The 27,924-nt window shown below is 47.0% G+C and overlaps 1 protein-coding gene across 1 annotated transcript in view; it reads left to right on the forward strand.

The window, feature by feature from the left end:
* Positions 1-4,159: 4,159 nt before the first annotated feature.
* The window catches only part of nrxn3b (neurexin 3b), a gene marked incomplete at both ends in the record, with an annotated part of 279,821 nt that continues 256,056 nt past the window's right edge, over positions 4,160-27,924 (forward strand). The window contains 3 exons of the mRNA XM_084484264.1: positions 4,160-4,868; positions 11,630-11,647; positions 12,069-12,095. Of these exons, the coding sequence (XP_084340390.1) occupies positions 4,160-4,868; positions 11,630-11,647; positions 12,069-12,095 (754 nt within the window). The remainder of the gene's footprint in view (positions 4,869-11,629; positions 11,648-12,068; positions 12,096-27,924) is intronic.

Here is a 27,924-nt window from a genome sequence, read left to right on the forward strand (position 1 = left end):
AAATGCTGAACTGTTTAACTCGCTGTTTCGTTCGCTCTGTATAGCAAACCCAACTAAGGACTGTTTATGCCGTGAAACCAGCATAAAAGGTCAATCGTTATTATTTTTAAAACGTGCGTATGATGGCTCAAAGTTTCAGACCACTGAGTCGTGGTCGAATCCCACATCACGCCATATGGACGCGCTGCAAGACCAATTTTGCATGAGCGGTCAAAAAAAAAGCACAAAACTTGACCAAATTTGTATTTTCTTTCCGTAAGTTAGCAGTCCGACCCGACATTTTCATAGCATTTATTCGATACAGCACTCCAAACGATCTGGCATCACACCGTGTGTTTGGAAAATGACAATTGGAGAACAAATCGGCGTTTAACGCATGTGTGTGGATGCATCGTGATCTCCTAGTGGCTGGGTGGATATTAAACTGGTGTAAGAAGCTATCCGGGGTTCAGCGTGCAGCATGTATTAACACCATGGATTATTCGAGCCACTACCGGATAAGCTATATGATCATTCTGGCTGTTGCACTACCATTGCGTAAATGTGGTCCAGCAGTCTTGGCTATGGATTCAAGTCCGCTGGACTTTAACAGTCATTAAGGGGAATCTCGTTTATCATCGTGCCTCTATACATACAATAGTGTGCTTCGCCATATTATCGCACAATAAGTCGTCCCTGTGTTTCTGCTTGGACCAATTGGCCACCGGAACCTGTGCTCCAGCTGGGGGGGGTGTATGCGCGCAGTCGAAGCGTAAAAGTGCCGCGGGGGCCCCTGGTGTGTGATTGATGTCAAACTAAACCGTCCCCATCGGCCGAAGCTTGTGTGATAGACTGTCAGAGGGCCACAGGGGGCACAACTAGCCTACTAGGATATGTGGTCGAAGATGGAAGTTACATTTGGGTCTGTGTCCATAAATCTACAACAGCAGCACGGTATGCATCATTAATGGCCCGGAGGAGTCTATGGTATCGCGTGCTGCTGCTGGTCAACTGCTACTCTCTTTAATAATTCAGCCTGTATATATCCTGGAAAATATGTGCTTCGACTGGCATAATTAACTTTATGAGGACTACGGCAAATTTATACACACTCTAGTCTACTGTCGTGTTCCGTCCACCTCATCGGTGGATAGGTACCAATCCATTTAATTCAACGCGTCTCTTTAGTGAGGATCGACGTCACGAGTGTCTCGCCTCTGGCATTGACAGAACGACGACAAGTTGCCAATAGGTAGGACAAAAGCCGTTTAACTTGACAGTGTTTCCATCGCACAGCTGTAGGAGGATGTTTTGTGGTGATAAACTGTACAAGGTGAAGACAAGGGTGTCCGTCAACCAAATCTAAATGGACGTTTCGCAGGACACAGTGTGAGATCTAATGCAGGGTGACAATGTTGACATTAGTGGTGGGCAAATGGGCCACCAGATCAATGTCTCAGTTCATACCGACTGCCCGAATGACTGACTGACAACAAGTCCTGTATAATATTCAAATAACAAACACACACTTGCACAACAGACACACACACACACACACACACACTTGCACCACACACACACACACACACACACACACACACACACACACACACACACACACACACACACACACACACACACACACACACACACACACACACACACACACACAAGCCAAGGACATGTCCTTATTTGCCATTCATGTTAAAGCTACTTGGCTATCAGTCTATAGTTTTGATAGTTTTGGTATCATTGCAGCCGCATCCTTCCATAAGAAGCAGTGTGGTCGACACACGTTAACATCATGTCTGTTATGAAATCAATGAGTCATAGCAAGCACCTGATCCCCAGGCGAGGGAATCCAACCAGGGAGGCTAATTGAATAGACAGTAGAAGTCATTTTCATAGCACGCCGGATCTCCGGTTCCATGGATGATGGAGTCGGGGTCCTTTTGAAGACGAGAGGTCCACCTAGATGTAATCAGTCTTTGTGTGTGTGTGTGTGTGTGTGTGTGTGTGTGTGTCTGTTGTCTGGACATGGGTTAACTGCACATGGCAGGAGATATCTTAAGCCCTTACACTCAACCTTTTAACCTTGCAGAGTCACCGCTAAGATGAACACCGTGATTTGACCGCAGCATTGTGTCAGGGGGGCATACACACACACACACACACACACACACACACACACACACACACACACACACACTTTCTTAACACACTCCAATAAAGGCAACCAGCGAAAGCAAGCAGATTAAAATCTACAAACTCTATGTACGCACAAGCCAAAAGACACACCAGAGAGCATCCATGCAGGTGCACACACACACACACACACACACACACACACACACACACACACACACACAGCCATACACACATGCAGCAGACACGCAGGCCTGAACACGGCTGCCTTCAGAGCAGGTATCGCTTACTAGAACTCAATAGCTCGCATGCTGCAGCAACATTAACTATTCAAGGCAGGTGGTTAAAAGGCCTATTGTGTTGCACACTCCTCCACCACTGCCACGATGGGACGAGGCCTTTTGTCTGCGGGGAAAACAAAAAAAGCGACCTAACCGGCCAAACAAACGCAAGGGCAAACGCACGGGGAAAGAGTCTGTGTGTGCTCCCGCAGCTAGGGTTTCGCCCGGGCTGAATTATCTGTAGGTTTATTGAGCTAATTCAAACAGCGCCGGTTCAGCGCTACACTGGATATCCGGCTGTCGCGGTGTTATGCCAACAACACATCTGCACCGGCTATCCTCCATGTCTCGCTGTAGTCGCTCACGGTTATTTGATCCGTGTGTTTGATAGAGTAGTAAAATACTAAAAAAGGAAATGTTAGCAGGCTTTCTCGGTCAGGACGCAAAGTTTTTCCAATGCCTGGAGTGGGATATCCATGAGGGTATATTTAGTGGCGATTAGTTTGATTCATCAGGGTTCTGGAAGTTGTTTTAGTTTGGAGTGGAGTGGCCTGGTCATGCTGTAACGCACATAGAGTGCGTTATAGCATGACGAGGCAATAATGGGCTGAACTTTTATTTTTATTTTTAAACACTGCAAATGTTTTGTTGTCTTTCTTTATAAACAGTGTTAACAGTGACGTGAAAGACACGGCTTTGCTTTACTATTCTTGTAAAACTGTGTAAAGATAATGTATAATGGGCATACTTAATTTATGCTGGACTAAACTGCCAAATTTCTGTCACTAACATTACTATTCTCAGTATTTTAATAGAACATTCCAGATTTCTCCAGTTTAAAATGAACTCCATTACGCCAGTGCTTCTGGGTAATGGAGTTCACTGACACCTGATTCATGAGTAGCAGCTCTTCCATAAATAATTTTCACACTAACAGTGATAAGTGTGATGTGTGAATGGATTATGCTGATATGCTGTGGGGTCTTATATGCAATGGTATATTTAATGTTTATGTAATTTATCAAGTATGCATTGTTCATATGAGCACAGTCACAAAGGCTGACTGTGGGTAACGAAGAAGAAGTTTCCTTTGAGTACAATGAATAAATAATATATATTATTAAATATTGACCAGTACAGTACTATAGTAACTGCTGCATTTTTACAGTGTGCCAGTATATGTTACAGTAATATTAATATTATTTCAGTATAATTCTGGTATACTGTTTGATTGTATTTTTATTGGTTATTATATTGACTATCATTCATATCCTCCTGTAGGTGATTCCACCATGGGGAATGGATATGGATCCGGACCAAAGATGGAGGCTTTGTGCTTCAACCCAGGCAGTCGCCTAAGCGCAAACCCAACAGACCCAGCTCTGAACCACTGACCGAAAAACACAGAGGATCAGCTATTTCCTTGGGCTCATACCTGTGCACGCTACGTGGAAATTGGTTATTTTATCCGGCCATCTTTGAAGTACCCTTGGTGGAGAAACAATATATTCGGTCCATTATCGACATTAGATCTTCATCCGCCACTGCAAAAAAAAAGCCAAGAAAACGGATATTGCGCTCCAGTGTAGACCGCCGACATAGCACATGGAATATACCTCAACAGCAGATAAGCCCAAGAAGCAATAGCACAAAAAATTAAAATAACCTGATGTTATTATCACTTTGAGGATCTATATCCAATTCAAACCCCCCTCCCCTTCCCCACACACCGGATCGTGATACCGTTTGCCAACATGAATTCCTGTCGCCTTTCGGGCCTCCTCCTGCCGCTGCTGGCCGTGGCGCTGGCCGGCACGCTGGGCTTGAGCGGCGCCCTGGAGTTCACCGGCGCCGAGGGCCAGTGGGCCCGCTACATGCGCTGGGACGCCAGCAGCCGGAGCGACCTCACATTCCAGTTCAAGACCTCCGCGCCCGACGGGCTGGTCCTGTACTTCGACGACGGCGGCTACTGCGACTTCCTGCTGCTGGCGGTGGCGGGCGGCCGGCTGCAGCTGCACTTCAGCATCGACTGCGCCGAGACCACCATCACGTCCGACAAGGCGGTGAACGACAGCCGCTGGCACTTCCTGGCCATCGGGCGCGACAACCTGCGCACAGCGCTCACCCTGGACGGGGTCTCCAAGGCGGACGAGGTGCGGCCCCAGCGGCACTTCATGAAGATCGTCAGTGACCTGTTCCTGGGCGGGCTGCCGGGGGACATCCGCATGTCGGCCATCACCCTGCCGTCCGTGGGACAGCTGCCGCCGTTCAGGGGGATTATCCGGGAGCTGAGCTACGGCAGCGGGGCGCCCAGGTTGATCAACAGTCAGAAGGTGCGCTTGGATCTGCTGGGCCTGTGCACGGAGAACCCCTGCGAGAACGGGGGGAGCTGCTCTCTGGCCGACGGGGAGCCCTACTGCGACTGCTCCAAGACGGCATACATGGGGCGCTACTGCACTGAAGGTAAGGCTCACTCCGGAGCTGATTCAGCTGTTTTCTTTGTTTTTGATGATAGTGTTAATTATTGATGCGAGTACTTGTGAGTTCAATTCTGACAGTGGTTTCAAGTTTTTTGGATGATCCGAAAGCAGTTTTTTTTTCGTCAGCCAGGAGTGATAACATTATTACTGCCTATGTTTCAAAATGTGTGTTTTTAAACCGGTTATAAACAGTACAATTAGGTTACAGTGTGATCCTCTAAGACAGCATGGGATGTACATCTTTTTGACGTAAACATTCCTTTTGATTTAACATTCATACCAAAGTAATGTTTGTTACCATTTGGAATTAAGTGTTTTATTCAACAACTGTGTCAGATCATTTTCAGTTCAGTTCAACGTCAATTCAAAAGAAAGCAAAATCATACATTTGTTGTATTTGCTATTTAAATAATGCAACACCAGAACATAAGCCATGAAACTTTTTATTTTTGTGCATATCTCTGTGTGGGTAGTTGCTATTAAGACCCCATGCTGGTTTTCCTTCAGATAAGCATTTTGTTGTGCCTTTAATGTGTTCCTTCCCTCCACAGTTTGTTATTTAACGACAGAGAGGTAAACTATGATAATTGCTGATAAAATGAACACGACACAAATGACAGCATTCAGTTGTGTTTTCTGGTTTGAATAGGTGGTGCGCGGATCCCAAGGTAGACAACGTGTGAATGAGAAACATTCTTTTCTCTTCTGCCTCCTCGTCTCGGTTTCTCTGGCTGAGGTCCTTTCTGTATAGGTAGCAGAGACAGAGATAAGGTGTTCTGTTGTGGTCCCCTCACAATGGAGGTGTTGTACGTCGGAGAAATGCTGTTCTCCTCTCTGTCTTCATTCTCTGAAATCGCGGATCTCGAATAAATGACACATAATATCACCCATGAATACAAACACATATGTGCACGTAACACACACACACACGCACGCACAGACAAACGCACACACACACACATGTGCACACTTAGTATTAGTATACTACATTTGATGATGGCAGGCTTTCCAGCCATGTTCGACAGCCATATTTTTTCTGGAATCTTCTATTTCGACACACTCTTCCCTCCTTCCCCATTTTATGCATCTCTTTGTGAATGTAGCGGGTGGCTGTGTGTTAACAGACCCATGTCCAACATCCTCCACCGCTGACCCACTTCCTGTTGGCTTGAATCAGACTGACGTGGCAGAAGGGTTGATTCGGGGGGGGGGGGGGGGGGGGGTTGACTCCATTTTGAAAATAAACAAAAGGGAGGCAGGGAGGGAGGAATGCTCACTGTATAAAATGTGCGTGCACGCATTTAAAAGCCTTCTGGTTTGGATTTAACCATTATAACCGTGAAATTAAAATAATAATAAAGGACTGTTTCCCATACGTTGGGCATGCCGTCGTTGCGTTTCGTAAACAGCGTTTCACCCACTGCTCGGCTGAAGCAGTTATCATCGTCCGTGCTCTAGCCCGTGGCGCCGTGCAGGACGCCGTCACATGACCCCACTGGGAGGAGCAGGCACACTCATGCACGACGGGTGGGGGTTTGGGGGGGGTTGGGTGTATGTGAGGTCACTCTTCATGGTTCCAGGACATTAGCTCTTGGAACCACAGGCCGGCAAGCCCTTGTGAGAGAGAGAGAGGGGGAGAGAGAGAGAGAGAGAGAGAGAGACCACACCCCACTCAGCCTGAGGCAAAAACAAAAGCAAAAAGCACATTTACCAGAGGCTGATTGTACCCCAATTTGTACCAAGAGACCTGTTTTGAGATGAAAGCCCTCCAATGGCCAAGTACTCGTACGCACGCACGCACGCACACACGCACGCACGCACGCACGCACGCACACTACGGCTCTCACTCTCTCCGTCTTCCCTTTATTAGCTCCAGTGAAGGAGTGTGTCAGAGAGAGTAACACGGAGAGTAAACAGAAGGAGTAGCTCTTCAGTTGACCATGCGTGTGCTCCGGCCTTCACCTCCTTCATCTTCCTCCACCAACCCACGGGGCTGCAGAACGTAGATACACAGCAGGAAGTCATAATTAGCAAGATCATAAAACGGAACCCCAAAAAAAACCTGAGACGGCTAATTTGCCGGGGAATTCCAACCTGCCGCTATCAGCATTGCGGTTTTACGACTGTGATTATTATGGTTATGGTTATTATTATTATTATTGCTTTTATTATTATTAATGCAATTATTAGAGCTGTTTGTGCAACGCCGTAACACGTTTTGTTGACCACGTGTCGGCTCATCATTCTTACTAGGGCTGCACGACTTTGATTTGATTTGAATTGTGACTCTTATTATGATGGCAATTATTATTATTAATTGGGATTAAGGAAATTATTGATCCAATTAGTATTCGGTGGGGCCTACTGTGCATGCAAAAAGATAATAGATGCTAATTGCTGATTTTAACGTAACCGGTTTACAAAAGCAGATGTATTTTAGTTATTAATAATAATTAATAATATAATAATTGTTTTCTTTTTTAGATTTAAATAAATTGCGACCTTTCACCATAAGGAAATTGCAGCGGCCAAAATCTGGGATTTAATGAATATAAAATTAATTGGGCAGCCAATTCATTTTTTGTTATTGATACTTGTAGTTTAGCAAATAGGAAACGCACACAATCTAACCTGTTAAGTGTTAACGTGGAATTTGTCTGCACGGTCAAAGGCTTGTGCAGATGTTAATTCCAGACGCAGACACATGTAGCACCCACTTATGCACCCACACATGCACACAAACAAACACACACACGCAAACACAGGGCTACAAGGCCTGGAGCGACTCTTTAAAGTGGACAGATGGCGGCCTGAGTGAAGAGGCGAGCTGGGGTCCGGGAAGTGCTTAGCCAGCCTTATGCTACATGCTAGCCTGCTAGCCTGCTAGGCCACAGAGTCAGAGTAAACAGGAAAAACATGCCCAAAAAATGCTCTCTTGTTTGGGAAAGCTGTAATGATCAAATATTAATCATGCTGGTTTTACATGCGTTCATTTGGTTGTGTACCAATGTATCACGCCTGCTTTATTAAATTATGATAAAGAGTTTCGCAAACAAATGTTGAGTCATTGATTCAACCAAAACCATTCAGCTATGTTAGCCTCACGCTAACACACAACGGTGTCTTGTGGTCCTTCTCTGTAACTTTGTTATAATCTCAAAAACAGAGTGATCCCTGCAGCAGCCAGCTGAACTAAAGACTTTGAATTCAACTTATCATATTTAGCACAACGCCCTAGATGTACGTGTTAACTATTAATAGGGTTTAAATGACCTGAATATGTAGATCTAACCGTTTCCCCTTTACAGATATCTGGGAGGTTAATGCTTCGAGGTGCTATGATTATTAAATGTTTTAATCCCATTAAAAATCTAACAAAATTGCAATTTTATATAGTCCCTTCAAGTATATACAGGCCTGGTTTTATAAAATAATGGTAACTCCCCAACCAGATGGATGGCCAGTAATTGAATGCTGCAGTAAGCAAACTATTTAGTCAGTCCTGAAATGGTGCCTTCGGGCTTAGCTTTGGGGATTAATAAACAGACATGAAAAAATGACAGCTACAATAATCTTAGGACTAAAAGTAGGTCAGCGGCAAAAAAAAAAAAGAAAAAGAAAATCGGTAAGGGGGAAGTGAGGGGGGGGGGGGGATAAATATGGCGTGGGGACTCTAGACGGATCCTAGCGGAGAGGACGTGTCGGTCATGCTGCAGAGGCTGGAACTCGTGTTTTGGATCGGGGAGAGGCGTTTGCTGCTGCTGCTGCTGCTGCTGCTGCTGCTGCTGCTGCCGGTGCTGCTGGTAAAATAGAGCAAGGGGATTACGCCGAGACCACGTGTGCTCACGTCCACGTTGGCTTACACAGGACGCTGTCGCATCAAAGAAAAATCTGCTTTATCTGCACGGGCAAATGAACACTTCCCACACATTGCGCGCACACACACACACACACACACACACACACACACACACACACACACACACACACACACACACACACACACACACACACACTTGCATGCATTCACAGAGGACAAATTTACACATAACCACATGCACACTTCAGATCCGAGCAGACACACACACACACACATTCACACACAAATGAATACTTGCCATGCATGAACACACACACACACACACACACACACACACACACACACACACACACACACACACACACACACACACATACAGAAGACCGCAATCCTTTTCGCTTTGGAGAGCCAGATCAGAGCCACAGTCCGATGGGCGGCGATTAGCTCCCCTCGCCCCACAGCGACCCCCTCCCCCCATGCCCTTCCACTCCTCCACCAATGACATCGTCTCACCATGGAGGAGCGCCGGCGGCCATTTTGGGCTTTCTGAAGGTGTCCACGTAAAAAAAAAAAGACTAAATACATATAAACAAAGCTTATGGCCTAATACAGTGTCCCCCTCTTTTTCTCTCTCTCCTCTTGAAACATAGTTCAAAATGGAACAGGGGCCATTTTGAGAGCGAGAGAGATAGAGACGGGGAGAGAGAGAGAGAGCGAGGGAGCTCTGTACACTCGCCACAGCCTTAAGCAATCAAGAAGACAAATAGAGGGAGGAAATCTCTCTCACGCACGCACACACACACACACACACACACGCTGTTCCTCACACACACTCACACAAGTGTGTGTGAGGAACAGCTGTCTCAGTGGAGGCCCGGCTGCAGAGCAAGGCACACCCCAGGTCCAAGTCAAATCCGATATGATGTATTAGCGGCCCGTGCTTAATATGTGGTAATGCAGTCTGCCTTTATTAAGATTTGTTTTAATATCCTCTGGTCTGCACTTGTTGCTGTCGACGGGGCCTGCTTATGGCAGCCCTGCTGTAACGGCTCCAGGCTGGCTGCCAAACGCATTAAATATAACTGCGGTCCTGATGGGTGTCATAACGTACCGGAACGTACTGCAGGTTAACATGAAGTTATCTCTATAGAACATGGATACACACACACAAGCACACACACACGCATGCGCACATGAATACACACAAAGCACATGCAAAGACAGAAATACCAAAGGATTACAACTCAATTCAAAGCACCTTATTGCCATGGGAAATTTACATTTACATTGCCAAGGCATCTAACAATTTAAGACATACAAGAATAATATTTACTCTACTCCCGTTTGCATTTTGAAATACCCCCCAAAATACCACATCCTAAGATATTGTCAAATGTATGTTTTTTATATTGTGAATAAATAATTCCCAATTTTAGAAGTACATCACTAAGGCAGTGATGTACTCGAGCAATACCTTGCTTCTGTGTTTATGCTCTGATTTGTCAAGAAATCAAACGCACACACAGACAGATACATAATCACTTACACACAAACACAATCACACACAGAAACACAATCACACACACACACACACACACACACACACACACACACACACACACACACACACAAACCTTGTCGGAGGGAAATTCGCTTTCGCTCAAGTCGTCACGTTTGATTCGGCCAAAAGGAAGATCGTGGCTTAAAAACCTCTGCTGAGAGTGATGGAGTATGCCTCCAGCTAAAAAAGGCTTCCCAACAACTCTAAACCAATTTTTATTCAAGCGAACCTTTGCGTCGTGCACCCAGGGAGAGCCCCCTGCTGTGAGCATTCCTCTCAGCCAACACAAACACAGTAGGGGCTGCATGGATTTGGGTCAGCGGTTGAGCGAGGGAGGAGGTGCTGGAGGTCGAGAGGAGGTGGAGGCTGGAAAGGGAGGAGAAGGTGGAGGTGGAGGGTGGAAGAGGAGGAGGAAGACGTGGAAGGCAAGGAGGAGAAAAAAGGTGGAGGTGGAGCGGAGGTGATGGGTGGAAGAGGAGGAGGATGGTGAAAAAGGAGGAGGAGGAGGAGAATAAGGACGAGGTTGAGTGGAGTTGGATGGCGGAAGAGGATGAGGAGGACGGTGGAAAGGGAGGAGGAGGTGGTGGGTGGAAGAGGAGGAGGAAGACTTGAAAGGGGAGGAGGAGGAGACGGCGTAGGTCGAGTGGAGGGTGGAAGAGGAGGAGTATGGGGAGGAGAGTGGGAAGTGGATGGGGGTCAAGGAGGTAATGAATACGATGACAGTGGAGGTTGGGGCATGAGGAGGGGAAGAAGGTGGGGGTTGGAGTTGTAGGAGGAGATGGAGGCTTGAAAGAGGTGTGGGTTGGAGGCGGTAGAAGAAGAGGTTGTGGAGATGGGGTGGGGCGTACGAGGCGGGAGGAGGTGAAGAAGGTGGAGGAGGACATGGGTCTGGGAGAGCGTCCGAGGTGATCCACAAACCTCACTACACCGTAAATCCTCCGCCTCTCTGGAGGATTTACGCGTCGCTGCGTGTGGTGGTCGTGTGTGAGGCACTCTGTGAGACACGTGGTGCGACAAATAGAAGGTCTTTCTAGGTTTATTCCTCAAACAAAATGTAGAAAAATGATTGTTTGTCTTTGTTTGATTGCCAAATAACAATGTGAATCTGACTCCCTGAAACACTGGGACAGATTGGATTGATTTCACTGTGTTCCTCTCCACAGGTTTTTTCTTATTATGGATTGAATTATTCATATGATAACAGGCATGTCAAAGGGCACTTCTGGGTCCTTTACATGGAAGTCATAATGGTAGTGAGTTGGTACTTGGTTTTGCATGACTAGTACACATGCAAACTGTGCTTCAGTGTGGTGCTAATGCAAGAATTATCTCCTTCCTTCCTGCTGTCTGTGACCTCCCACAGCAGTGCAGAGAACACCAGGTGAGTCTCCAAGGCACAAGGAAATATATTTAGTTTTTTAAAGGGAAGAAAGTTCTCTACCTTCAACCCTGATTTTATGAAATCCTTTGTATTATATACTGGGTTGATGAAATTGCTTTAATAACAACAAAAACAGTCAATTAAAAATAATGACTCATAATAATAGATTATTTCACATAATTACAGCAAATGTTATTGTTCAATGACTGCGTGGCTTTTTTAACATTCTTAACCAAAGCTTTCGAAGCCACAGTAGAAAGCTTTGTCATTAGTGTGTGTTTGTGTTTAGCCATGGTTTGCCATGAATGCAAAGCATGCATATTTACAATACAATGCAGTATTGGTGTGCGGGTGTTTTTCAATTGCTCTCTCTCTCTCTCTCTCTCTGTCTCTGTCTCTGTCCCTGATTCTCCTTTTCAAGGCATGGCACACCTGAAGGCAGAGCAAGGTATGCTTACACTCTCCCGCTTTCTTTTCTCAAGATCAGCAGTTCTCTCATTTGCACGATTTGTTGTTGTTCTGTGTTTGTGTCGGGGGGCGGGCGGGCTAGGGGGAGGGTTGCGGTTGTGCTGTGGGAAAATGTTTACTAGCTCCCTGACTATGGGCACTTGTCTGTGTGTGTGTGTGTTAGTGTGTTTTGTGATTAACCCCCTGCAGTTGTCGCTGCCGCAGAACATCAGGACGGGGGGTGTGGAGGGGGCGGGGGGGGCTACACAGCATGTTTCATCCAAGTAGCAATGACAGCCCCCTCCCACCCCATCCATGTCCATCTCTTCATCCATTGTGCCTTTTTCTCTCTCTCACTCTCTTCCTCTCTCTCTCTCTTGCTCTTGCTCTCTCTCTCTCTCTCTCTCTCTCTCTCTCTCTCTCTCTCTCTCTCTCTCTCTCTCTCTCTCTCTCTCTCTCTCTCATATTCTGTCTCTTTGCTCCCACCCTCACTCTGTCAATTCTCTCCCCATGCACTCTACCACCAGGTTTCTGTGCGTTTTTCTATGCTGGGGTTCACTGCCCACAACTAACGGGAAGTGACACTCGCCTACCCTTTAGTCGTTCCTTACCTGGACCTGAACCGACTGGGGAGACAGGGAAAAACACAGAAAACCTAGGGAGTGGGGATATATGATGGTGGCTAGACTGTGAAATGTAACCTTAGCCTAGAGGGAAGAGCCAAGACCAAGACCATGATCACAATGTTACAGGATCCCCTTCATCATTATAATCGTCTTGCTCTTTTCATGTGAGCTGCAATAATCAAATGAAAGCAAAAGGAAATGGTGGCCATGTTGGCGGAACACCGCTCAATCATGATTGCCAAGTTAAGAAGGAGATATGAACAGAGAGAGAGAGGCCTATTGACTAACATGAGAGAGAGAGAGAGAGAGAGAGAGAGAGAGAGAGAGAGAGAGAGAGAGAGAGAGAGAGAGAGAGAGAGAGAGAGAGAGAGAGAGAGAGCAAGAATATGCAAATGTGCCACTTCATAATCGCAAACATAAAACGAGTGCTTGCACACACCTACACCCTGGCTTCATATACATACTTCAAATATTATATATTATACATCACCCCCACACAAACACCTACACACACACACATGCACACAAAGAGGAGTAGTGTTCATGTCATTTAAATAGGGTCACATGACCATTTTTTATGTAATCCACAACGAGCAAGTTGGGGACGATCACCTGTGATCCATCATCTTCATTTTTTCACCTGCTTCAATGTTGCGCACACGTATATGCTGTGTGTGTGTGTGTGTGTGTGTGTGTTGACATGCATGGTTGAAATTTGCATGCTGTGTGCCACATGCACCTTTGCAGTCCCCCCCTCCCCCTTCCCCCCCTACACCTCCACTAACACCCGGCGATGAGGCATTTGCATAAGTGTCAGTGATTAGGTGTGGAAGAAGCATTGGTTTACCGCCACGCTGACTGTGAACTAACAAAGGCATATCCCTCTCTCTCCGTTTTTTCCTTCTTTCCCTCCTCTCCTTTTGTTCTCCTCCTTCTCCTTCTTCTTCTTCTCCTCCTTCTGCGTGGAAAACAACACTCCCCTCTTCCTCTTCCCTTCATGGACCTCCCCTCGCCGCTCCGTCACAGTGGGGCGAAACAAAGGTACAGCCCTTCCTTCTGCACTTTTGCATTTCCAGTTTGTGTCCCTCGCTTCCTCCTTAAGCTGCCCGAATGGCGTGCAATTTATCACGTGTGTGTGTGTGTGTGTGTGTGTGTGTGTGTGTGTGTGTGTGTGCGTATGTCAGATAACGTGTGCGTGGCTGCGCGTGTGTGTGTTTGATTTCTGGTTCGGTTTCGCAGGTCGATAGAGGAGAACGATGATGATGATGCTGATGATGATGATGATGATGGGTGATAAGTCGTCCTTCATCCCTGGTTCATTAGTCGTGCTCTATACAGTATACGTGCACTCCTGCAGACCTCGGATAACGGGGGGGTGGGGGTCCCCATAGCTGAGTGATGAAAAAGGGCCCCGCGTTCTTAGCTCTGCAGTGTGAAGCGGGGGGATTGCTGTGTTTTGTTTTTTTTGCCGCCCACGAGACTGATGGGAAATCAGTCGTGGAACGGGCAGAGGAGCGGAGACAAGTCGCACACATTTCCCCGGAACTGGGATGAGCTAATGTGGATGATGTATGAGTCTTTGGGTGTCTTTGGACGCGGTGGAGATGGAGAGCATGAGTTGGGTATCGTGTACACCATGTGTGGGTAGGCGTATCCACAAGTATGTATACATTTATGTGTGTGGTGTTTTGTACATTTTGTTGCGTTGCCTTGTGTTGATTGTTTGGTTGAGCACGGTGCTGCTATGTTGTTTCACTGTGAGTAAGAGAAAGTTAACGTGACATTGGGACTCATTTAAATGAGGTCACATCGCCGGCCCCAGTGAATTGCATTTATAATCATGCAGAGTATAACCTTATTATTCATTCATGAAAAACTCATGTGATACGCTGTGTGTGTTTATGTGTGTGCGTGTGTATGTGTGTGTGTCTGTGTGTGCGGTGCACATGTGCAGTGTACGTGTGTGCGCAGCTCCTTGAGCTATAATTATGATTGCTATCTGAAACGATATCGCTCTAATAAATTTAACTTTCACTTTAATTTAACTTAACGTTTCCCTGTAACCTCACTTAGTGTCAAATTCAGCCACGAGTAGACACTTGGTTTAGACGCGCTGAACGCATGTTCACTTCTGGATGGCTACAATGGCTACTGGGCTGTGTGTTTTTGCTCATCTGAAATCTCAACCAACAACAACCGCAACAACAACAACAACAACAACATCAGCAAAAGTTGCCAAGTGCCTGTCTGCAAAGCTGGAGTGCAATTGAGCAAACAGCGGGAAACTGCAGCCTGCAGCCATCATCCATTCCCTCATTATGCCGGAATTATTCCGCAACAGTTTTCCGATGAAACAAGAACACACGAGCAAGGTCACACAGGCCTCATGAACAGGGCGACCGGGCGTTACATGATTTATGGGATCTTTTTTCTTTTTGCTCTATGAATGTATGAAAGGATCAACTGAGGTTCTGCATGTTTAAATGTTGAAGGGAGTTTTTTGAAGGGAGTTTCGGACGTCATTAATGCGGTTATTGCCCTGGCAGTCGTGACGTCATTGTGATGCACTGCAGGGGCTCAGGGGCATATGAGAGAGAGAGAGAGAGAGAGAGAGAGAGAGAGAGAGAGAGAGAGAGAGAGAGAGAGAGAGAGAGAGAGAGAGAGAGAGAGAGAGAGAGAGAGAGAGAGAGAGAGAGAGAGAGAGAGAGAGAGAGAGAGAGAGAGAGAGAGATAACAAAGTGATTATGAATGGTGTGTGTATAGAGATGGAGAGAGACAAAAAGAGTGGATAGAAGAGTGAGCTGCGGTGGGAGACAGAGAGTGCTCGGGAGGATGAGAGAAAAATGGAGACTGCGAGATACGGAGAGAGGGCAGAAGAGAGAGAGATGGAGAGGCAGGGCGAGAGGGCAGAGGAGAGAGAGAGAGTATATACGTCAGCATGCTAGAGCCCGCCCCCTTGTCTCTAATGTGCAGAATATGGAACTGCTTTTAGTCTCGCTGCTCAAATCTGGGGATTATGCTGGCCTGAGCCATCTATCCAGAGAGCGAGCGATAGAGAGAGGGAGAAACAGAGTGAGAGAGAGTAATGCTGATGGAATTGGCGCGGCCAGCGTCAAACACCCGGGCCCCTCCCGGCTCACTGAGGCACAACGCTCGCTAGCGTGGCGTTTAAAGACGGGTTACATTTTTCAAGCCGTGGCAGCAGTGCGGCCGCGTTCCATTTAGAGAGGTGATCTATCTGGTGTCTGCTTTCTCCCCCCCCCCCCCCCCCCGCATGGCCCTCACCTCGCCCGTAACCGACTCGCCTGCACTGGGGGTGCTTTCCTTCAGAATTTAGAGAGAGACTTTCACCGAAGATACTTACAGTGTGTTCAGGTACATGCCGTCAGGCAGCAGGTCACGGAGGGAGACATTTTTCCTGACTTGAACCCAAGTACCCTCCAAAGCTGGGAGTAGACTCCATCTTGCCCCGGTTTTCTGAATACTATATTGAGCAGGGGTCAAGGCCAACAGAATGCACTTCCCACTTCCGATTTACTTTTGCTCCATCAGGTTATATTTTGCTGAGTTTTCCGTGAAAGGATGATATTTTGAGAGTGTAGCAATTTTTGAGGTTGGACATGGCAGTGGACCGGTTCTGACCCGGCCACACCCCCCTACCAGACTGTTGTTTCCCCAGACTCATTAAATATGCATTAAATAACGTCCTGCAGGTCCTGACACACCACCACACACACATGCACGCACGCATGCAGACACACACATACATGCGTACGCACGCAAACACACGCACACGCCCATGCCCACGCACACACATGTGCACACACACACACACACGCACACTTACTTCCTGGCCGCTGTCATTATAAAGTAAATGTGCTCAAGGAGGACAGCCATTAAAAAGCAATTTGGCCAATGTCATATCAATGATGGTGATTCTGATGGGATTTCAAAATGTTATAGCAATGATAAGAACATTAATTTAAGGTTTATTTAATGGCAGTATGTTTATTTTGCAGCAAAATTTTGTAGAAAAGACATACAAAGAACATTTGTTTCAGAAATGTGTCAAGTCACTGGGGAGCTTTGCCCAAGGTCAAAGTTCATACTGTGATTCGTAACATTCGTTCAATGTAATTTCTTGTTTGTACACTAAAATTCTGGTGTTTTCTGTCTTTTCTTTAAGGAGAATTTTTTGTGTTTTTGATGGAGAAATGCCATTTATCTCACTTCGAAGCCAGTCCTTTGTTTGATTCTGGGGAAGGAGAGTGAGAGATAGGGGGGAGAGGCAAAGAGGCAGATACACTTTGACTCTGGGGAGGGATTGGAGGAGGAAATGGAGGGGGAGAGGGAGGTCAGACTTTGTCTAATCCCCCTACATCATGGCTTAGAACTGGGAAATCATGGACTCACTCTGACTAATTATGCCCTCAAATTCCTGCTGCAAAGTTCACACATACATGATGTTCCCTCTCTATCTGTCTCGCTTTCGCAACCCTGTCTGTCTCTTTGTCTTTGAGTCTCTCTCTCTCTCTCTCTATGTGTCTGTTGTTCTGTCCCTCCCTATCTCGGGCACACATGCTCTTTCATCTCTTTCTCACTCTGTGTGTCTGCCTCTCTCTCTTCCCCCCCCTCCCTCTCTCTCACTCTCTGTCTGCCTCTCTGTATCTGTCTGTCTGTCACTCATTCTCTCTCATGCCCAGGCTCAGTGTCTATCTCTTTCTTTCTCTTTATTCATCTGTCTCTCCTCTCTCTGTGGAATTTTATCCTTTTTCCTGTTTCTGAAACATTTACATTTACATTTACATTTAGGGAATTTAGCAGACGCTTTTATCCAAAGCGACTTACAATAAGTACTTTTGTCATAAGAAGTGAAACAATATATCGCCATCGGTACAATAAAGATGTTCATAGAACCAAGTGCAAGTACTAACAATCGCCAGGCTAACCCCATTCCCCGTATACAGCAGTGATAGCTAGCTACTGCAGATGCTACACAATTAAGTACATGCTACACAATTAAGTACAATGAATGAATACAACCTGCATTTAGTACGTTCATTAAGTGCCAGGACGTACAACAAACAATAGTGCAACAGACAAATAAGGGACTGAGTGGCTATGTAGAAGTCTAGGTGAACTCTGAACAGGTGGGTTTTGAGTTGTTTGCGGAAGCTGGTGAGCGACTCTGTGGTCCTGACATCAGCAGGGAGCTCGTTCCACCACTGTGGTCCCAAGATAGACAAGAGTTGTGATTTAGCTGATCGACCTTTGGTTGCTCTTAGTGATGGGGGTACCAGACGTCCATCTGAGGTAGTTGAGCGGAGGGATCGAGCTGGGGTGTGTGGTTTGACTAAGGCTTGGAGGTAGGCTGGGGCAGTTCCATCGACCGCCTTGTATGCCAGTACCATCATCTTGAATCTGATGCGGGCTACTACAGGGAGCCAGTGGAGGTGGCGAAACAGGGGAGTCACATTTAGGTAGGTTGAACATGAGGCGCGCTGCCGCGTTCTGGATATGCTGCAAAAGTTTAATAGTAGAGACCGGGAGTCCAGCTAGGAGCGAGTTGCAGTAGTCCAGGAGGGAGATGACCAGCGCTTGGACTAGAAGCTGAGCTGCTTCTCTTGTGAGGAAGGGCCGTATCCTGCGGATGTTTTAAAGTGCAAATCTGCAGGATCGGGCCACTGCGGTGATGTTGGCGGTGCAACATAACTGGTTTCTGGCACCACACCAAGGTTTCTAGCAGTTGGAGACGGAGATACAGTGATGTTCTCGACAGTGACCAGTAAGTCCAAGTGTGGGCAATCTTTCCCCGGTATTAGGAGGAGCTCAGTCTTGTTGAGGTTAAGCCTCAGGTGATGGGCAGTCGTCCAAGTGCTGACGTCTGCCAGACATTCAGATATGCGCGTTGCAATCAAGGCTTTGTCAGAGGAGGGGAAAGAGAGGAATAGCTGAGTGTCGTCGGCATAGCAGTGATATGAAAAACTGTGATGTAATTACAGAGCCTAGAGATCTGGTATAGAGGGAGAACAGAAGGGGCCCCAGTACAGAGCCTTGAGGGACACCAGTGTCAAGTGTGCAAGGTTTGGACAAGGAGCCATTCCATGTGACCTGATAGGGGCGATTCGACAGGTAAGATGTGAACCAGGATAGGGCCGATTCAGCAATGCCAAGTTCGGCGAGAGTGGCAAGGAGGATCTGGTGGTTCACCATGTCAAATGCTGTGGACAGCTCGAGGAGAATGAGAACCGATGAGAGGGACAAGGATCTGGCAGCATGGAGGGAGTCACCGTGAGGAGAGCCGTCTCAGTGGAGTGTGCCTTCTTGAAGCCTGACTGGTGAGGGTCAAGCAAGTTGTTATGTGAGAGATAGGAGGACAGTTGGTTAGAGATGGCACGTTCAAGTGTTTTAGAGAGGAATGAAAGAAGAGATACCGGTCTGTAGTTCTTTTTTTTTGAGGAGAGGCTTTATTCTGGCAGTGTTGAAAGACGCAGGAACAATGCCTGAAGTGAGGGAGGAATTGATGAGGGCAGTGAGAAATGGCAGGAGGTCGACCGAGATGGCCTGGAGGAGAGAGGAAGGGATAGGGTCACGGGGGCAGGTGGTGGCGTGGTTAGAGTTAACTATTCTATTGACTTCTTCGGAGGTGAGGGGGATGAAGTGGGTAAAAACAGAGGTGGGGATGGGTGGAAGGAGGATGGTGGCAGGGGTAAAAGTGGAGCTGATGTCCTTCACCTTCTGGGTAAAGTAGGTGGCAAAGTCGTCAGCAGTGAGAAACACTCTCTCCTCTTCATTCTCCCTCCCTTCCTCCCACCTGTCTCTATATCACTCTGCCATCCTTTCACACTCTGTTCCCCTCTCTACCTTTTGTCTTGTCCAATTTATCTCTGTCTGCCTGACAATTCAGGCCACCCTTTTCTACTTCCTCTACACACACACACATGCACACACACACACAGACACAGACACGCGCAGACACACACAGACACGCACAGACACACAAACACAGACACACAAACACGGACACACAAACACGGACACACAAACACACACACAGACACACAAACACAGATACACACACACACACACACACACACACACACACACACACACACAGACAGACAGACACTCCTACCCTCCTCAGGCTTAACCACACCCCTCCATCCATCTATTCTTCTGGGCTTCAGCTCAATTTATATGTGGCCTCTTTCTGGCTTCTTTGATCCTTTTTTATATGTTGACAAATTATTTCACCATCTTTTTTCCCTCTAAGCTGTTTTTTATACCTTACCTATTGGGAGTCGTAGCCTACGTGTGAAGCAATTAAATGAAATTCACGGCCTTGTTTTGTTAGGCTGCGATGAAATTCATGTGTCTGAGACCTATTTCAGTATGTCTGGTATTGGAGAAGGCACGTGCAACTGAGCCATCCACCAATCAGAGGGCAGTAATTCCCTCCATTTGTTTTTAATGTGCTGTGCAAGATGCCGGCAGAGAATGTTATGTGTTTCTGAGATTCTAGAAATAACCGCTTGCCAATCAGGGTTAGTTGGCTGTATTATTTTGAGCATGAGAAGAGTAGACTTTTGGGTTTTGGGTTACGGTTTTGATATTTTGAGAATTTGGCTCGCACCCAGCCAAAAATGAAGAACTGAGGGTTCATTTTTGTAACATTGTGAACACCTTAGGGCCATAAAGGTTCAACCTAAATATGTCGACTTGATTCTTGTTAAAAAGTTTTTTTGCACTATAACCCAGTAGAGGTTGGAGTTGGGCGTTCTGCTTGCAGAAGCAGTTATATGTGCGAGACGGTCCTCGTTTCTTAGAATATTAATCCGGCAGAATTCTAGAGTCCTCAAAAGCTCCCAAAATTCTGGGATGGCAGAACCGGTGTATATATATGATTTTGATATGATTTAAATGGCAGATTTAAAAAATGTTGTGACAGAACTGGGACAATTTTTGGCAGGATGGCTGTTGAAACCGATTGAGGGATGTTTCATTACACCTTGGCCGGGCTAGAAGCTCGCACAATGTGGGATATGGTTTAAAAAACGTTTATTTTTATTAATTGGAAATATTTGTTGTTTACGTCTTCTACTCTTTGGATTTGGATCTTTTCTTCTCCTCTCTTCTATTTTCTCCCCCTCCTCTCTCCTCTCCTCTATTAGCTCCTCTCCTCTCCTCCTCTCTTGCTTCCTTTCCTCCTCTCTCCTCTCCTCTTTCCTCTTGCCTATTTGCTCCTCCCCCCTCTCTCCCACCCTTCTCCCCCCTCTCCTCTCCCCATCTGCACACTGTTATCCTGGAGCGTTCTGCTCTGGTTACCCCCTCCCCCTATAGATCTATTCTGTCCGGCCAGTTGGCTCTTTCTATTTCCCAGTCGATTCCATGACATTATTTTCCCATGATGTGTTTCTGGCGCTTTCTCTCCTGTTTTCTTGACCCCTCCCCCAGCCCTCTAAGTGCTCCTGGGGTGCTGCGGGCACTGGGAGGGGGCAAAGGGCTCGGATTGGCTGCTCTGGATGTCAATCGTCCAGCCCTAGACACTGATTGGCTGTTTCTGTTCTCTCTGTTCCATTTTTCCCATTCATTCTCTCCTACCTTGAGCCATGTGCTCTTTGCATCCTCTCTCTCTCCCTCTCTTCTCAATTCCCCCTCTCTCTTTCTCTGTTTCTACTGACCTCTGGGACCAACCGAGCAAAACTGATTCTCTCTTCTTCACGGATCACAAGTGTGTCCGTGGTTATGCAAGAGAGGGAGAGAGAGAGACAGAGAGAGAAGGACAGAGAGTGTGTGAGGGTGAGAGAGAGAGACACAGAGGGAGGGAGAAGGAGATCTAGAGAGAAGAGAGAGAGAGATGTGTAAGACAAGATCTCTTTGAAGATGCAGCGGCTGCACCAGTGATTGGTGTTTGTTATACCTGATTTCAGTGACATTTTACATGAAATGGCATCCATCTTGAGATATACAACAACAGCACTTACTATATGCCTGTTCAGTTGGTGTCAACTACAGAAAATTGCTCTCTGACATAGTACTTATACTATATATTTATGTACAGTATATACTAAATATTGACTGTATATATGCAATATAGACTTATATGTAGATTCATGTATGTTACATTTATGCCCTCTATTAGATGTTAGCTTCCATTAGTGATGCTGGCTGGTTGGTTCCACCATTTCTGGCAATATGTTAATTATTATGATTCACACGCAATGATGCATGTGAATCATTGCGTGTTTATTAAAAATTACCCAGCATGCATAGTCAGTGCGTTTTTGACATTTCATCATTTACGCACATTTGGATGAACACAGATCGCTCAGCACATGAAAATAGTTTAAAAAAATAGTTGTTGTTTTGTTTCGGTGTACAAATCAGTCACGTTATGTGGTTCCTTTTGCATGGAACTCTGAATGGACACATTCAAAACGCAACCTTCATCCTTCAATGACAATTAAAACTTATGAAATCTGTCTCCACAAGGGAGAAGGATTCATGGACTGCATGTGATCAGAAACAACGTGAGCAGAGCAGGGAAAGTACTCAAACAAATATCCATTTAAGAATAGCCCAGTCTTTGTGGCAAGGCGGAAACAAACTGTGAACAGAGTATAGAGAACCCACTTGGGTGGAAACACATGGTAGCCTGTGCTTTGTTGCTGGAGTGCCTGGGACCTCATGAGAAGGATTTATGGGAGGAAAGTAGGTTAAGATGTGGCCTGAAGGGTTTCATTACGAAACTCCCAAGTACGAGCACGTAAGCCTCAGGAATTCAAGTGTGTGCTTGTTGTTTGTGCCGTGTGTGTGTCTTATCTGTGTTTGTGTGTGTTTATGTGTGACTCTCTGGGCCTAGCAAAGCATTCAAAGCATATTTGTTTATTTGCGTGTGTGTGTGTGTGTGTGTGTGTGTGTGTGTGTGAGTGTTTATGTGTGGATGACACATGTAGGTGTGTGTGTGTATGTGTCTATGTGTGGATGACACATGTAGGTGTGTGTGTGTTTTATGTGTGGATGACACATGTAGGTGTGTGTGTGTGTGTGTGTGTGTGTGTGTGTGTGCATGTGTGGATGACACATGTAGGTGTGTGCGTGCATGTGTGCCTGCATTTGTGTGTATGTGCTCTTGGAAGGGTGACTGTGTCTGTGGGTGGGTGCGCATCCACAGCGGTCTGACTTGTATAGATGTGCGTGTGTGGGTGTGTGTGTGTGTGTGTGTGTGTGCGTGTGTGTGGGTGCACTTGGTAGGGTGACACGACACATGGAGTGTGTGTGTGTGTGTGTGTGTGTGTGTGTGTGTGTGTGTGTGTGTGGGTTTGGTTGCGTGTGCACAGCAGGCTAAATTGTGTAGACATGTGTGTGTGTGTGTATGTGCGCGTGTGTGTGTGTGTGTGCTTGGAGGGGTGACATGTACGGATCTGATGGCTGCAGCCATGCAGATGTGTTCACACCAGAGATGAGGTAAATTAACATGGCACACAGTGTGGCGGTGCTGGCATCCACCCTGGAAGACTCTCTACACTCTGACTCCCTCGCCCTTCTTTCCCTCTCTCCCTCTCTCCATCTCTCTCTATACGTTATGTTCCTCTCTGTCTTCTTTCTGATCTTTCATAATCCCAGTCAGAATCAGAAATAGCTTTATTGCCACTCAAGTTTTCCCATATATTCAGAATTAGTTCCAGAGTAAACGTATCAAAATACACAAGCAGAAAATATGACTGTAAATGGTTATTAAAGATGATAGGCCTCGGGTGCTCTGCCACATGGGTGGCAGTGAAAGTCAGGGGTCCCGGCGGACCAGACCCGAGCGGCAGAAGCTGGCTCTGGGGACGTGGAACGTCACCTCACTGTGGGGAAAGGAACCGGAGCTTGTGAGGGAGGTGGAGCGCTACCAGTTAGATCTGGTGGGGTTTACCTCTACGCACAGTCTCAGCTCTGGTACCGTACTCCTGGATAGGGGTTGGACTCTATTCTTCTCTGGAGTTGCCCAGGGCGTAAGGCGCCGGGCGGGTGTGGGGATATCCGGCTGAGCGCCGTGATGTTGGAGTTTACCCCGGTGGACGAGAGGGTCGCCTCCCTACGCCTAAGGGTGGTGGGGGGGAAAACTCTGAATGTTGTTTGTGCGTATGCACTGAACAGCAGTTCAGAGTACTCGGCCTTCTTGGAGACCCTGAATGGAGTCCTGTATGGGGCTCCGGTAGGGGACTCCGTAGTTCTGCTGGGAGACTTCAACGCCCACGTGGGCAACGATGGAGACACCTGGAGAGGTGTGGTGGGGAGGAACGGCCTCCCTGATCTAAACCAGAGTGGTCGTTTGTTACTGGACTTCTGTGCTAGTCATGGATTGTCCATAACGAACACCATGTTTGAACATAAGGGTGCTCATAAGTGTACCTGGTACCAGAGTACCCTAGGCCGAAGATCGATGATCGATTTCGTGATCGTGTCAGCTGATCTGAGGCCTTATGTTTTGGACACTCGGGTGAAGAGAGGGGCGGAACTGTCAACCGACCACCATCTGGTGGTGAGTTGGATCAGGGAATGGGGGAAGAGGCTGGACAGACCTGGTAAGCCCAAACGGGTAGTGGGGGTGAATTGGGAACGTCTGGAGGAGGCCCCCGTCCTAGAGATCTTCAACTCACACCTCCGGCGGAGCTTTTCTAACATCCCTGTGGAGGTTGGGGGCATTGAGCCGGAGTGGGCGGTGTTCAAAGCCTCCATTGCTGAAGCTGCGGCGGTGAGCTGTGGCCTCAGGGTCTTAGGTTCCTCAAGGGGCGGTAACCCTCGGACACCGTGGTGGACACCGGTGGTCAGGGAATCCGTCCGACTGAAGAAGGAGGCCTTCCGGGGTATGTTATCCCGGAGGACTCCTGATGCAGTTGCAGGGTACCGGCGGGCTCGAAGGGCTGCAGCCGCTGCCGTGTCAGAGGCTAAGCAGCGGGTGTGGGAGAAGTTCGGAGAGGACATGGAGAAGGACTTTCGGTCGGCACCAAAGTGTTTCTGGAAGACCATCCGACACCTCAGAAGGGGGAAACGGGGAAACATCCAAGCTGTGTACAGTAAGGGTGGGACTCTGTTGACCTTGACTGAGGAGGTAGTCGAACGTTGGAAGGAACACTTTGAGGAACTCCTGAATCCGACTAACACGTCCTCTATGATGGAGGCAAAGCTCGAGGTTGATGGTGGTTCGTCGTCAAGACAGGATATCGAGGCGCAGTCGTGGTGGGGAGGGGTTGCAGTTCGGTGATCTGAGGATCTCATCACTGCTCTTTGCAGATGATGTTGTCCTGATGGTGTCATCGGCCTGTGACCTTCAGCACTCACTGGATCGGCTGGCGGCCGAGTGTGAAGCGGCTGGGATGAGGATCAGCACCACTAAATCTGAGGCCATGACTCTTAGCAGGAAACCGGTGGATTGCCTTCTCCGGGTAGGAAATTAGTCCTTAGCCCAAGTGAAGGAGTTTAAGTACCTCGGGGTCTTGTTCGCGAGTGAGGGTACGATGGAGCGTGAGATTGGCCGGAGAATCGGAGCAGCAGGGGCGGTATTGCGTTCGCTTTACCGCACTGTTGTGACGAAAAGAGAGCTGAGCCGCAAGGCAAAGCTCTCGATCTACCGGTCGATCTTCGTTCCTACCCTCACCTATGGTCATGAGGGATGGATGATGACCGAAAGGACGAGATCGCAGATACAAGCGGCCGAGATGAGTTTTCTGAGGAGGGTGGCTGGTTTCTCCCTTAGGGATAGGGTGAGAAGTTCAGTCATCCGGGAGGAACTCGGATTAGAGCCGCTGCTCCTTTGCTTAGAAAGGAGTCAGTTGAGGTGGGCATCTGGTAAGGATGCCCACTGGACGCCTCCCTTGGGAGGTGTTCCAGGCACGACCAATGGGGAGGAGACCCCGGGGAAGACCCAGGACTAGGTGGAGAGATTATATCTCAACACTGGCCTGGGAACGCCTCGGGATCCCCCCGTCAGAGCTGGTCAATGTGGCCCGGGAAAGGGAAGTCTGGGGCCCCCTGCTTGAGCTGCTGCCCCCACGACCCGACCCCGGATAAGCGGTTGACGATGAGGATGAGGATGAGGATGAGGCCTCATTTTAGACCAGACACTTACAATCCTTGTATTTATTTAAGAGTTAATTAGCTGAATTTGAAATGTATATTCAAATACTTCTTGACATTTTCCTGACAAGCTATTCGGTAGGTGTGTAGTGGATATATCCCTCTGTGATATGTTATGGTAATTTTAAGTTTTAATATCCTGTTTATCCATTGCTTTAGAATGGATTGGTTCTCTGACAGCTTTGGTACTCTTACTTTGAAGCCCAGTCTTTATGGGTCTTCATGCCTGCCACGGCATGTTTGCACTTGGCAAGGCATGTGGTCTAGCCTGTAGTTCATATACCCGAGAAGCTGAGGGTAACAGAGTCGGGACGTTTCCAATTATTAAGCGAGAAATGTCAGGGCGGAATTTGTCTGAAGGTTTTTGAAGTAGGAGTGAGAGTTCACCTCGTTCTTACAAATTCAAACCGTCTGCATCAAAGGGAATCTGGGCGTTAATAGGAACACTTTAAAGTTGAATTACCTTGGAAAAATATGTTGCACTACCTAAAAAATTATTTATTGGGAACATACCTATTTAGCATTAAGCTTTTATCCAAAGTAATAGTAAATTTGGATGCATGTCAAGTAGGTTGGTAAAGGTTAGACATTTCTCTAGGGATGACCAGTCTACATGTTACCTGCGGATATTGTGTATCGAACACTGTTCCTTTTGGCAGGGAAGAACTCAGTTAGTCAAAGCACCTCATCTGGTTGGCATACTTTGCACCGAAAAGTTCTGCAAACACCAGCCTTCTCACCCCAGCACTAACAAGCTGCCGAAATTGTGAATTCCCATTATGCAGATGATATGCTAATGGTGTCATCCCATTTTGGTTGTTCTGCTGCTCAAAGTGCTGCGTTGCACTCACAAAGGATAATCAAGTCCTGATCAGCCCCTCATTCAATGTTTGTTATCTGTGTGTGTGTGTGTGTGTGTGTGTGTGTGTGTGTGTGTGTGTGTGTGTGTGTGTGTGTGTGCGCGCGTTTGAATCTGTGTGCGTGTGTGTTAATATATATATATATATATATATGAGAACGAGAGAGAGAGAGAGAGAGAGAGGGAGGGAGGGGAAGAAAGGGAGAGAGGGGAGAGATGTTTTCCATCTGGTTGCACACTGTACATACATTCGCACTGGGAGCATGAGGAGACTAGATCTTAATTAGTTTAATTTCACTTAGGCTTTTTTTTGGTGCTTTTTCCCCTCATTTCGTTTCAATGTTCCACAGCCGAGGAGTGAGCGGAAGCAGTTGTGATCTCTCTCATCTAAACCCCAGCCTCTATTGACTGATTGCAGAAACTCCTTGTCCTCCTCTGAGGAGTGCGCTCTTGTGGGGCCTGCTGTCATGTCACATGTAGTTAAAGCCCTCCTAACACATCCCTGGTCAGAGAACATGCTTCCACTCATGCACACTGTTGCCTTTTTCAGAACAGCCACTGGTCTTTTTTCTCCCTTTCACTCAGTTATTTGTGAGCCGTTTTCAACACTTCTTGGCCTGAACATGTTGTTCCCCATTCTCCCTCTCTGGGTTTTTCACTCTGGCTTTCTTTCTCTCTCCAGATCTTCTTTTTCAATTGCACTTGATCCCCCTACTTCTTTTCTTCATCATCTCCATTGCAATCTTAACCTTGAAAATTGCACAATTTATTTTTGTAATCGCTTTTTAACTACTTTACTCTCTCTCTCTCTCTCTCTCTCTCTCTCTCTCTCTCTCTCTCTCTCTCTCTCTCTCTCTCTCTCTCTCTCTCTCTCGCCACACACTTTAGTAATACGCACACGCACGCACACACACACACACACACACACACACACACACAAAACACAAATAAAACGTTCATTCACAGCAATTTCCCTCAGGATAAATAAAGCTTCTAGAATCTTGAACCTTGGTGTTATTCCAACTGCAATTTAGTCCCTCCAATCCCTATCCTACCACCATCATATCACCACCACCATCATTACCACCACCACCACCATCACCACCCACTCCACCACCATCAGCACCACGCAATACCTTAGGTATTACGTGACAGCCACAGTAACAACATGTAATTTCCGTCTGTCGTCTGTACTCTGTATCACTCTCTCTCTTGCTCTC

The sequence above is a fragment of the Micromesistius poutassou genome, assembly GCF_964030765.1.
Source record: "Micromesistius poutassou genome assembly, chromosome: 19".
Taxonomy (NCBI): Eukaryota; Metazoa; Chordata; class Actinopteri; order Gadiformes; family Gadidae; genus Micromesistius; species Micromesistius poutassou.